The sequence below is a fragment of the Miniopterus schreibersii genome, assembly GCF_964146895.1.
Source record: "Miniopterus schreibersii genome assembly, chromosome: 21".
Classification (NCBI taxonomy): domain Eukaryota; kingdom Metazoa; phylum Chordata; class Mammalia; order Chiroptera; family Miniopteridae; genus Miniopterus; species Miniopterus schreibersii.
In genome coordinates, this window is record NC_138123.1 from 11,270,328 (window position 1) to 11,281,966 (window position 11,639).

At 52.8% G+C, this 11,639-nt stretch overlaps 1 protein-coding gene across 1 annotated transcript; it reads left to right on the plus strand.

The window, feature by feature from the left end:
* Window positions 1-507: 507 nt before the first annotated feature.
* On the plus strand, window positions 508-10,944 carry RHOU (ras homolog family member U). The gene is made up of 3 exons (XM_081123894.1): window positions 508-1,058; window positions 2,777-2,835; window positions 7,755-10,944. Exons 1-3 carry the CDS (start codon window positions 797-799, stop codon window positions 8,208-8,210), a joined length of 777 nt encoding a protein of 258 aa, XP_080980020.1. The 5' UTR covers window positions 508-796; the 3' UTR covers window positions 8,211-10,944.
* Window positions 10,945-11,639: the final 695 nt, after the last annotated feature.

Here is an 11,639-nt window from a genome sequence, read left to right on the forward strand (position 1 = left end):
GGGCGCAGCGGGGAGTGCGGCGCAGGGGGGAGTGGGGCGCAGGGGGGAGTGGGGCGCAGCGGGGAGAGGGGCGCAGCGGGGAGAGGGGCGCAGCGGGGAGTGGGGAGCAGGGGGAAGTGGGGCGCAGCGGGGAGCCGGGAGCAGGGCGCTGCGAACAGGAGGAAACCCAGGCTTCTCGCCCACGTGGGCGCGGTGGTGCCAGCCGCCCGGGTCGGCCTGGCGGCGGTGTCACTCTCAGGCGCTGGGGAGGCGGCTGCTCCGGGGCAGCGCGGCCCCTCCAGGCGCCACACCTCCGAGCGGGGCTCGCGGGGAGGGGGCGGCCCCCGCGGCGGTGTCCCGAGCCCCCGGAGCCCGCGCCCACGTTCCCCGCTCGCCCGGCGTGGCGCCGCCTCCGGCGCGGGTGCAGGGGCCCGGCGCGCAGGCTGGGGGCGCTGTGGCCTCGGCGCCGGGACCCAGCGGCCCGGCCGGACCCGCCTCCTTTTCCTCCCCGCCCGCCCCCCACGCGTCGTGTCGCCGGAAAGCCGGGAGGAGACAGAGCGCTCGGGCTCCGCGGCGCACGGCCTCAGTCCTCGGATCGCGCGGAGCTGAGCCGGTGGCGCCGCCGGGAGCGCAGAGCCACGACCCCCCCCCCCCCCGGCCGCCTTTGTCTGGGAGCCGCGCGGCCTGAACCGCGGCTCTGCGGGGCCGGGGACGCGCCCGCCGCGGCCGGTGACAGCGTCTCCCTCCCGGGGGGCTCCGGGACCGAGGGGCGGCCGCGCCGGGCCCTGCTCGCCCGCACACCCGAGAGCGCGCACCGATGCCCCCGCAGCAGGGGGACCCCGCATTCCCGGGCCGCTGCGAGGCGCCGCCTGTGCCTCCGCGCCGGGAGCGCGGGGGGCGCGGGGGGCGCGGGCCCGGGGCGCCGGGGGCCCGGGGGCGCGCGGGCGGCGCCGAGGGGCGCGGCATCAAGTGCGTGCTGGTCGGCGACGGCGCCGTGGGCAAGACGAGCCTGGTGGTGAGCTACACCACCAACGGCTACCCCACCGAGTACATCCCCACCGCCTTCGACAACTTCTCGGGTGAGCCGGCCGGGGCGCGGGGGCTGGCGGGGCGCGCGCGGGGGCGCCGTCCGCGGGCGCGGTGCTGACCGACCGGGCGCCCGGAGGAGGGAGAGCGGCGCGGGGGGGGGCGCGGGGACCCCAGGGGGCTGCAGGGCCCCAGGAATCGGACCAAGCGCGCGCGGAGTGCGGGACCGTCCCCCGGCCGTGGGGACCCGGCGGGCGCGGAGAGAATGGGGAGCCCTGAGACCGGAGCCTGGAGAGAGAGGGTGGGAGCGGGAGTCAGAGCCTGCCCCGGAGAGAAGCGAGCCGGAATCAAACAGGTCGCCCGCAGGTGGCCGGTCCGGTGGCTGCGCAGAGTTGCGTCAGGTGGACGCTGCCGGGCCGCGGCCGAGCCTCCCCGGGCCGGGGGCGCGCAGGTGCCATCACCTGCGGCCCCAGCGCGGGTCCCGTCCGTTCCGCGGCCCCTCGCCGAGGGGCGTCCCCACTTCAAAGAGCTGCGGAGACGGCGAAAGAGGGTCGATTTAAGTGCAAATAGCACTAGCGGCCTGGCGAGGGCTTAGGTTTGGATTAAGCCCGGAGAGGAAACGCGGTGTCTTTCTTCGGGGGTCCCCCTGCCCTTGCCCGGGCCGCCCCCACTTCCACCCCCACCCCCCCACTGGCGGGTTTTGATTCTTAGTATCTTTTCCCTCTCTCTTTAAGCTACTTAAAGCTCTTGTATGGGGTGCTATTGTTATTTGGTTTGCTAGACACAAAGATAAAGGGATTCTTTACCTTGATTTTCCAGGTCTTTTTGAAATTGAGGAAAAAGTTAAAATCCCCAGAAGCTAGTGTGAAACACTCTCTCGTTCTTAAAAAAAAATAAAATAAAAAAATAAAAATGCTTCTTGACCTCTTAGAAAATCATGATGGCAAGGGCTTGCTTTCTTCCATCTCCAAGGTACCCTTGACAAACTGCTGTGCCAATGGGTTTCCCACCTTCCCAACTAAATGGCACTGTTTTTTTCCTGTTTTTGTTGTTGCTGTTCCATTAACTAATATAAATATTTGTAAACAATCTAGAAAGTTATATTGGGACAGAACTGAGTGCTTAAGTCTTGTAGAAAGAACCCTCCAAGCCTGGCCCCATGCAGGTCCCTCCCCAGAGGCCCCACCCCCGTGGAAAGGTGGGCAGCTTTCCTTTCCTTTCCTTTTCTCCTTTGAATGCTCCCTTGGAGCTGGCGCGGAGAGATAAGCAGTGGCTTCTTTTATAAACAGGACAATGCAGGCAGCCAGTGTTTGCACATCGCAAAACAAGCTACACTTTTAGGATAAACCCCGATGTCTCTGACCGTTTCCCAAGGGAAAACAGTTCTTTGTGAGGCTTTCCGCTGATTTAGAGCTGCAAGGTTGGCGCCCTCCACCACCTACCCTGCAGTGTTGTTTTTAGGTCTTTTGAAACTGGAGTGAGAGGCAAATAAATCTTCGGAACCAGGAGGACAGCACAGGCCCTCCTGGGGTGCCCTCAAAGGCTCAGGGGGTTGCTGCCTCGTCTGTGGCAGTGGATGGAATTGTCAGCCCGGCAGGGTGGGTTACAAAAATGACTTGGGGGCCTCTTGTTTTAAGGAAGCCTTTAATTCATTAGGAGACCCAGAATAGGCGCTGAAGGGGTTGAGAGAATGGGGGTACAGGCTAAAACTATTACTCTTCAGCAAGTGTTACGAGGCACCCCCTGATGGTCATTTTGGTCTTGTTTTTAGCTGTGGTATCCGTGGATGGGCGGCCTGTGAGACTCCAGCTGTGCGACACCGCGGGACAGGTCAGTATCACGTGGTTGCCCAGTGCTGGGAAAAGAAACGACCTTTTAAAGGCCTACAAATAACCTTCCTCAATAATTGAGCAATTCTGCAGCCTCATGAAGGAGCCCCACCCCTGCTGTTGGCCCCTCGCAGAGGCTGGGGTGCAGGAAACCGCTCTGCACCAATAAAGTGGGGTGTGGCCAGCTCTGCGTGGGCAGGATGGGAAAACAGGGTGAAAAACAGCTCTTATCTCGAAGGAGTTTTTGATCTTATTTACTTTCTGGTTTTTATTAAAAGCTATCAATAATGCTTTGTAATCATTTCTCAAAGTAAGTTGTTAATATCTTAGAATCGATTTATTAGAGGTCAGCAAGCTACATGTTTAAGAAATGTACTGAAGTAAAAGATGGTGTTTATGTCAGTAAGTGTGACTGTGTCCCTTCCTAAGCTGTGGTTTGGCTCTAGGGCCACTGTGGCCCTTGGAAGCAGAGATGCAGTGGTTGGAGCCGCCCTGAGCTGGAGAGGGACTGACCTGGACTCAGTCTTTCAAATCGTGAACATTTATTCTTGTCTTGAGGGCCAGGCACTTGGGTGAGACAGATGGGGAGTGACAGAGAAGATACAGGTGTGAGGTCCCCCTTGGGACCTTCTAAAGAGCTCCAGGGGCTGGTAATCACCAGTCCCCCCTTGGCACAGTGCTCAAGTCGCTGAAGTTTCTGTTCTCTTAGAACCTAGGGTGCCATCTCTTGAGTTTGCCAAAATGACAGTTAATAAATGTGTAGGTTATTACAAGTACTCGAGAGCCAGTATCTGCTCGGGTTAGGGAAAATGCTGGGGGCTACTTTGTAGGCAGGAAAAGTGCTTACTTTGCTTTCTGAGGTGTTGCCATGTGACGATTTGCTTTTAAGACTTTGGCTCCCAGTGTGTCCAGTGCCTCCAGCAAGCCGGGGCTTCCAGGTCGCTCACCTCCTCTGGGACAGCCAGTTCAGACTCTCTTTTTCAAACTCAAGGACACACCCTCTGGGCAACCTCACCCCCCAGCTCCCCAGCTGAACCCCCGTTTGGCCACTGTGGCATGCGTGGTAAGCCAGCCTCTTCTGTTCTGGCCTCACCCACCCCTGGAGCACCCAGCTTCCCAGGGGCAGAAGTAAACCAAACAGAGTCTGCATTTTATTACCTGTGGGGAGAAAAAAATTCCAAGAACCCGGGCTCTTCTGATACTTAATTTTCTGAACGCCTTGCTGGTATTTATCATTAAAGTTTAATTGCTTTTTATAAAGTGAGAATGTTTTTCCTACTACAGCTCAGATTTTCTGAATTAAAATGAGGGCAGAGTGGGACCTCAATAAATAGTGACCTCCCTGCTGAAGTAAGAAGAGGCAGCTTAAGAGCCTGAGGATGGGACGAGAGACCGAAAGGCTGGGTTATCAGGGAGCCTTTAAGGGCAGAGCAAGCGGGCCGTGCCCGCCCCACCCACCACCCGTGATGTGTTGTGTCTCCTGGGCCCAGGCTTACACCTGGTGCCTGCACAGTGCCCGGCACCTGCTAGGTTTAATCACGATGAATGAGTGGAGCCTGAGGTTCTGGGCGCATGGGCCCCTCAACATGCAGTCTGCAGGGAAGACAAGCCAGTTAGTGGAACTTGTGAAAGAAACCATGAAGTTGCATAAATGGGAAAGTGATGTGGGCTCGAGGTGCAGGAAGGGTGGATCCCGGAGGAAAACCTCAGCAGTTTTGAAAGAGGAATAGGGCTTTTACCAGGAAAAAAACCCCAAAAACAAACAAAAACTTTGTAGAAACGATCCTGAATTATCAAGGAAGAGTTTGATTTTTTCTTATCATGGTCTTTTTAAAAGTCAGAGAAACACGAGAATCATTTTAGAAATGTTTTCATGAAAGACATATTTAGGGAACAAAGGGTTTGGGTGCTAAGTTGGTAAGCTTTGGTTTATTTGGAATTTATTCTTCCCATCTCCCAGCAATGTTTTTATTGAGATTTGTTATGTTTCTTGTCTGATGTACTGGTTAGGAAAGTGTACCTGACTAGGTAATGAATGAGGCTGTTTATCTAAAGATTTGTAGAAAACCAACTGTAAAAACTGTGAAAAATGCACAGCTGGTAAGGTGAAGTCAGTTTTTTCCTGTCCCCCAGTTATCAATTAGTATTGGTTTTGACTGTTAGCAAAGCTGGTCAAGGCGATTGGCCTTTTCTAGCCACCCTACCCCACAGCTGATCAACTACCTTTTAAGGAACTTGATTTGTCTCCTGCCCTGTTTGCTCAGTGTTGACTCAGCAAAGGAACTCCCCTCCTCCAGGCAGTCCTCATGATAGCCTCGTGGATTTACAGTGACTCAAGCCATCTGCACTTCCAACTGCGGCAGATTGTGAGCACAGGTAGCCATAACCTGGGACCCCAAAGCAGGCTTCATGTAGAAGCTCAAGAATACTTCTCTGCTGGCCAGAGAAATCGCTAGAAATTGCTTCTTGTGCCCTTGGGTTTTCTTGTTAGGGATGCTAGGTGGGTATGTAAGATGTTAAAAGGAGTCTTTAACACCAGACTCACAGTCTTACTCAAGTGAAAATTGATCAGAGACTGAGGACTTCGGGAAACCTGCTTTTGGCACCACTGAAATAAGACTAGTTCATTGTAGCATTGCCAACAAGAGCTGAAAATCCTCCAGCCTTTTGACCCAGGAGGCACGTGGAAAAATCTTTATACGAAAAAAATAAATAAATAGATCGGAGCTTGACTGACACTACTATCCAGCTGTCTGCCCGCCCAACCCTGCCCTTGAACCAGATCCTCCCCGCAGACCTGGCGAAGCCTACAGACTGCTGGACCTCAGGGCGCATTTCCTTGAGGGTACATTCCCATTGGCCTCATCGCGCATATGCGCGTGTTGCATTTATTTCAGCAAATAGCTAAGGTTTCTGGTCAGCCAGTGAGCAGGAGGGTTTAATTTCTGCTTTGCTTCTCAAACCCCTTAGCCAGAATCTCAAGAGGTCTGGGGAGCCAGATTTCCAAAGCCTTGTTCCAGGCCCGGCCCGTGTGCCTGCCTTTCTTTTTCTTGGTAATGCAACCCCAGATTCCAGGGCACGGCCAAGGGTGAGTGCCTCCCAGCAGCCAAGTGCGCTGCCTGAGGGAGCTGACCTCACACCGGCTCAGTTTTATGCTTCTGCCTTTGAGGCCCCTGAGAACAGAGGGAGTGTTTCATTAACAGGTCTTCAGAGCTGGGCCCGTCGTGGTTGAGTTTCTGTGTTTAATCTTCCAGCACAAAGTTGCCACTGAGAAACCCAAGTCGTCCTCTCTTGACTTTGGCTTATAGAAGACTGACGAGGGGCAGTGGCGTTCTGAAATGCCATCGTCACTCCTGATCAGGTTAGCCGGCCGACTTTAATATTGTTAGGTGGCCGTTGCCCCGCAATTGAAACACAGAACTTCAAACAAAGAAAGCGCATTCAGATAAAACACATCCAGGTTTCCTTTGTTCCTAGAAAAATGGGTGCAGAATAATATGCGTGTGAATAGTAGTCTGTGAATAGAGTGTGCCAGTTAGTAACAAAAATGGATGGCACTGGACTTCTCTTTGCCACTGGGAGGTTATGTGTCACGTTACACCTGAGGATCGCTGGCGCCCAAGGGTAGACATTTTAAGTAGGAATGAAATGATGTAAATATTTGCAGTGATGGTCGAGTGGGAGCTTTCAATGAGCTGAATAGAGTACTGAGGGGACTGTAGGGTGTGAGATATAAAAATACCCTGATTCGGGGACAGATACTTTTATGAGAGCCGAGGCCATGTCTGTCTGTTCGCAGCCGAACCCCTGGCCCTGCACGGTGCCTGGTGTCCCGCATGGGCTCTGTTAACTGGGCGACTGCAGTGGCATGACGGCTGCTTCATGTAACCAGCTCTTAACTTATTCTGTCCGGGTCTCTGTACCTTAAGGGTAGGTGGGTCTGCCTTTCTCTGGTCCTTTATCTTCCCAAAGCACGGCGCGTGGAGGCCCTTAGTGTTGGCAGAGAGACAGGGCAAAGGACGTAAGAGAAAGGGAAGGAAGGAGGGGAACAGAGAGGGTAAAACGAGGAAAGAGGTGCATCCAGCAAGAACGAGAATGTATTGACCAGTGTTGTAAATGACGTTGAGAGGGGTAGGTTCTGGGAGTTGCCGAAGAGAGTGGCCCGACGAGGTCCTCAGCTTCAGTGCTGGGCCTGTCCTCGTGTCTGACTGCCTTTCCTTTCTGCGCTGTGTGTGCCCTGCCCTGGTGTGCACAGGGCAGATGGCATGAAATGGGCATGACTCACAGCTGCCAGGAGGATGGGCAGGGCTGGATTGGCAAAGAGAGGAGCTGTGCTGATAGACTGGGGCTCCCTGGGCCAGAGGGAGCCTTGGGGACCAGCATGGATGCTGTCCACGTTTTAGAAGAGTAGCCGAGTTACTCTAACCTGAAGGCTAAAGTAAATTTTATTTCTAAAATCCATCTAATTCAAGTGCTCTTTCTATGGTAAGTGACAAGGAGGTCGTGAGCGCTGATGAAGACGTTGAACAGATTTCGTGCATCCGGGAGCGGGGTCCCCACTTAGGGGAGCAGCAGGCTCCTTTCTAAGACATGGGCTTTTCTTTCTGTAACCGGTGGGTTGTAATACGTGCCAGACCCTGTAGGAAAAATGTTAAGGCGGCCTTTTTACCCATGGGGTGGATTTAGAAAACAACTTTGGCCCGGCCGGGCGTGGCTCAGCGGTTGAGCACTGACCTAGGATCCAGGAGATCGCGGTTCGATTCCCGGTCAGGCCACATGCCCGGGTTGCAGGCCCACAGCCGATCAATGACTCTCTCATCATTGATGTTTCTATCTCTCTCTCCCTCTCCCTCCCTCTCTCTGAAATCAATAAAGACATATTAAAAATAAATAAAAATAACTTTGGTGCTTTGGTTGCAGGATGAGTTTGACAGACTGAGGCCCCTGTGCTACACCAACACGGACATCTTCCTGCTGTGCTTCAGCGTGGTCAGCCCCTCGTCCTTCCAGAACGTCACCGAGAAGTGGGTGCCCGAGATCCGGTGCCACTGCCCCAAAGCCCCCATCATCCTCGTGGGAACTCAGTCGGATCTCAGAGAAGATGTCAAGGTCCTCATCGAGCTGGACAAGTGCAAGGAGAAACCGGTGCCTGAAGACGCGGCGAAGTTGTGTGCGGAGGAGATCAAAGCCGCCTCCTACATCGAGTGCTCGGCCTTGACTCAGAAAAACCTCAAAGAGGTCTTTGACGCGGCCATCGTCGCCGGCATTCAATACTCGGACACGCAGCAACAGCCAAAGAAATCCAAAAGCAGGACTCCAGACAAAATGAAAAACCTCTCCAAGTCCTGGTGGAAGAAGTATTGCTGTTTCGTATGATGCTGGCAAGAAACCCAGAGAGACCTTTCAAATGAAATCGATATTAGAGGCTATATTAGCTGCAAAGACTCCTTTTACTGTGTGCGACCTGTGTAGAGGATGCGTGGGCCTGTTCTAGGAGGGCTTCTCTCCTTCTTACGTATTCTTTCCTGCCTTTGATTCTCTTGGTTTTTGTCTGAGCTTAGGGATGACTCATGCAATGTATGTTTGAAGTAAGTTAAGCCTTTTTCAGAACTTGCGGCTATTTTGCTGCGTTGTAACGCGCAGAAGGAAATGGTGTGGTCCCCCGTCCCTTGATCGAGGGCTACCCCACGCACAGCGCATTGTACGCAGGCCAGCTCCGGTGATAGCAAGTCCCAGCTTTGAAACTCCTTAGATGTTATACTTTTTTCAAGGAGCAAAAGTCAAAGAAAATGGGAGACTACTGTCTGCAAAGCCTCAAACCTCTCGCTATGCTAATGTTCAGTTGCTTAAGATTTAAAAACAACCAACACAACCATCCCACTAACTCTGTAGCACTGTGTAGGCCAAAAAGGAAGAATTGTTTAGTGGGATTTTTCATGCTTCCACGTTTGTGTTGATGTTGTGTAAACGGAGCCCAAACGTCACGTGGACCGAAGTGAGTGTTAGTCAGGAACACTTTATGTCTTCTTTAGGGTGTGATTCATCTTGGGATCAGGATGTGACGTTAGCTGTTAGCACACACGCGCCGAGCTGCCTAAGTCCCTGGCTGGGGGAGCTCGAGGGAGCACCTGCCTGAATTGATTTTTAACTTCCATGCTTAACCTGTCCCGTCTGCAGGGATGTGAACGCCCTTGACAGGCCTGCAGCAGATGTTTGTGGGACACAAGATGTACTTTTTTCGTTTAAGTCAGCCAAACATACTTGTACACACGCACACACGTAGGTCTGCATGGCTGCATTCATGCTGATTCAGACGCAGAAACAGTGAATGGGAAAAAGCGTGGCCACAAAAGCAGATCGAGGGAAGTGTGGTTTCCTCTTTTAGTTAACACTTTTGAACAGATCTCTTTTTTATTATACCCCAGATGTGATTTTAAGGGTACCTTAACACATTTTTGAGACCATCTTAAAACACGAACACCTCTCAAAGCCTGTTCTAAACTCTCTTAAACCAACCAGTTGGATCCTAAGTCTTTCAGGGAAATGACAGCCCCGAGCAGCGCTGTGTATCAGATGGGTCGGGGTGTCTGCTGTGACCCCCAGGAGCAGGGTGCGTGCGGGGACTACAGCTTCCTCCCTCAGCTGCATCCTCCCTCTTAGGCAGTTAGAAACATCTCTATTCTTCAGGGTAGCAGTTTTTAGGGCTTAATTTTCTGGAGGATAATATTGCCCCGCCGGGAGAGTAGGCTCACCCTTCGATGGGGAAGCTTCTGAGATGCCGAAAGCTATCCTCATGCATCAAATCGTAACGTCAGCCTCGTGGTGGCCGAAGCAGATTTACCCAAATCAGTTGACCGGGAAATCTCTGTAGAGACAGCGAATAGCAGAGTTTTACCTTCGGGTCCTGTGCTGTGTTCTTTACGTTTAAAAAAAAAAGTAAAAGATTAGGTTATACTTTAGGCTAGGGGCTTCTTTGATTTCTGTTAGTAAATAAAATTAACGAACTTCTTTGTTTAAATACTAAAATACGTAGGCTGTTTATTTATTTTTCAATACATTAAAGCTGATATCATAATTTCCTAAAGTGTTTAGATATAAGCTGAATGAATAAAATTACTGTGCTTGTGGAAATGCCCCAAGCAGGCCTAATGGAGCGCAGTGTAAGCTTGTGCGCCTGGCTCACCTGTCTGTGGGAAGCCAGCTCCCCACACCAGGCTCTGCCTGCCTGGGGGTGTGGAGACGTGGGGGGCGGGGGAAGTTATTTGACTGGTAGGTAATTTTAAACAGTATTTTGTATTTAAGCAAATGGAATCCAATGCAAATTAATTTTAAGACAGAACACAAAACTTGAAAGAAGTTTTATGCATATGATAGCATGGGGGCCCACTCTTGGTCCCCCTGGGAGGGGCCTTCGGCACCCTCCGCCGTTAGGGCCACTGGTGGGAAGTGGTTACTAAAGATCACCTGTGTGGCCCAGTTCTGAGAGCTTTATACTCAAGTGGTTTATTTTGAACCCACATCGACACAACCTGTGCCATTAGTGCTAAAAATCTACAGGATTGACATCGAAATGCAACAGTTTTAACACATTGCTTCATTTTCTAGAACACCAAGGGGATGACTGACCGTACTCGAGGGGTTCCTCCATTTTTATTTCTTTGTGAAAATAGAGATTTGGACAGAAAATTTTAAAGTGTGTGCTTGAGTTCAATATAAAGTTGAATATCCTTCAAACCGCGCACGTTGTTAAACTTGAGGCTTGGCTCCGCACAGATTTTACGAGGGTCGTGCTTCAGAAAATGCCACTTGAGCTGATCCCTCCTGTGCAGGTGGCCAAAGTTTAAAAAGACGGTCTTCCCCGGCTGTTCCATCTCTGTACCATGCGTGTGGAAATGAACCTGCTGTGATGTTCCCCCGCTTGAGAGAACCCCCCAGGGATTGCACGGCCCAACGCGAGGGCAAGGGCTCCTCCCCAGACTGTCGTCACCTGGTGCCTTACCAGCAGCGTGTCCCTTCACGGGTCAAGTGTATCGACGGTGAGCAGAGCTGTCCTCGCAGAGGCTCTGAGTGACGCTGTACGAAATAAACGCTGACCTGTGCATAGACCTGAGCTTGCCTTTGCTGCAAAATGATTTCTTTGGGAGGGAATAAAAGTTCGGCCACGTCGAGGAGCAGGCTGGTCAGGAAGCGTCATGCCCCTTGCCTCCCACCCCCACCATAGGCATTTTGGGAATCCAGCCCAACCAGCATTAAATGCTATTCAGTACGGGGCTTGGAGGATTCTGGGGTCACAGCCTGAACTGAGAGCTCTCTGGTTCTGCATCTGTGATGGAGGGTGGGCTGGTGTCCCCAGATAGTGGAAGGAGCACTGCTCTTGGAGCGGGGAGTCCAGGCTCAGAGGGGCACTTCGCGTGTGATGAGATGAGAGGTCTCTAGATCCGAGCCTCAGTTTCCCTGTGTGTAAACTGGGTTGCGTATGTAAACATCTGCATATTCGAGGTGAATGTCCATGATCTCTAGTGGCTGTGGAAGGGATTAGAAGTCAAGGGTGCCATGAGCCCCACCAGCGTTACAGTGAAGACCAGCAGGGCACAGGTGCCTCATCGCCAGTGGAGCTGGGAGGTGCCCAGGTTCTCGCAGTTTTCTCATCATGACACCCAGATGCAGCCCTTACATAAACCTGGGGCTTTTGGAAATGTGGCCCTGTGGACAGGACCGTTCTGAGGGGCCAGTTGTCATCTTTTCACCCTCCAGCCTCAAGGGGGTGGACCGTGCTCTTGGTCATCTTAGTAGACGATGGGCCAT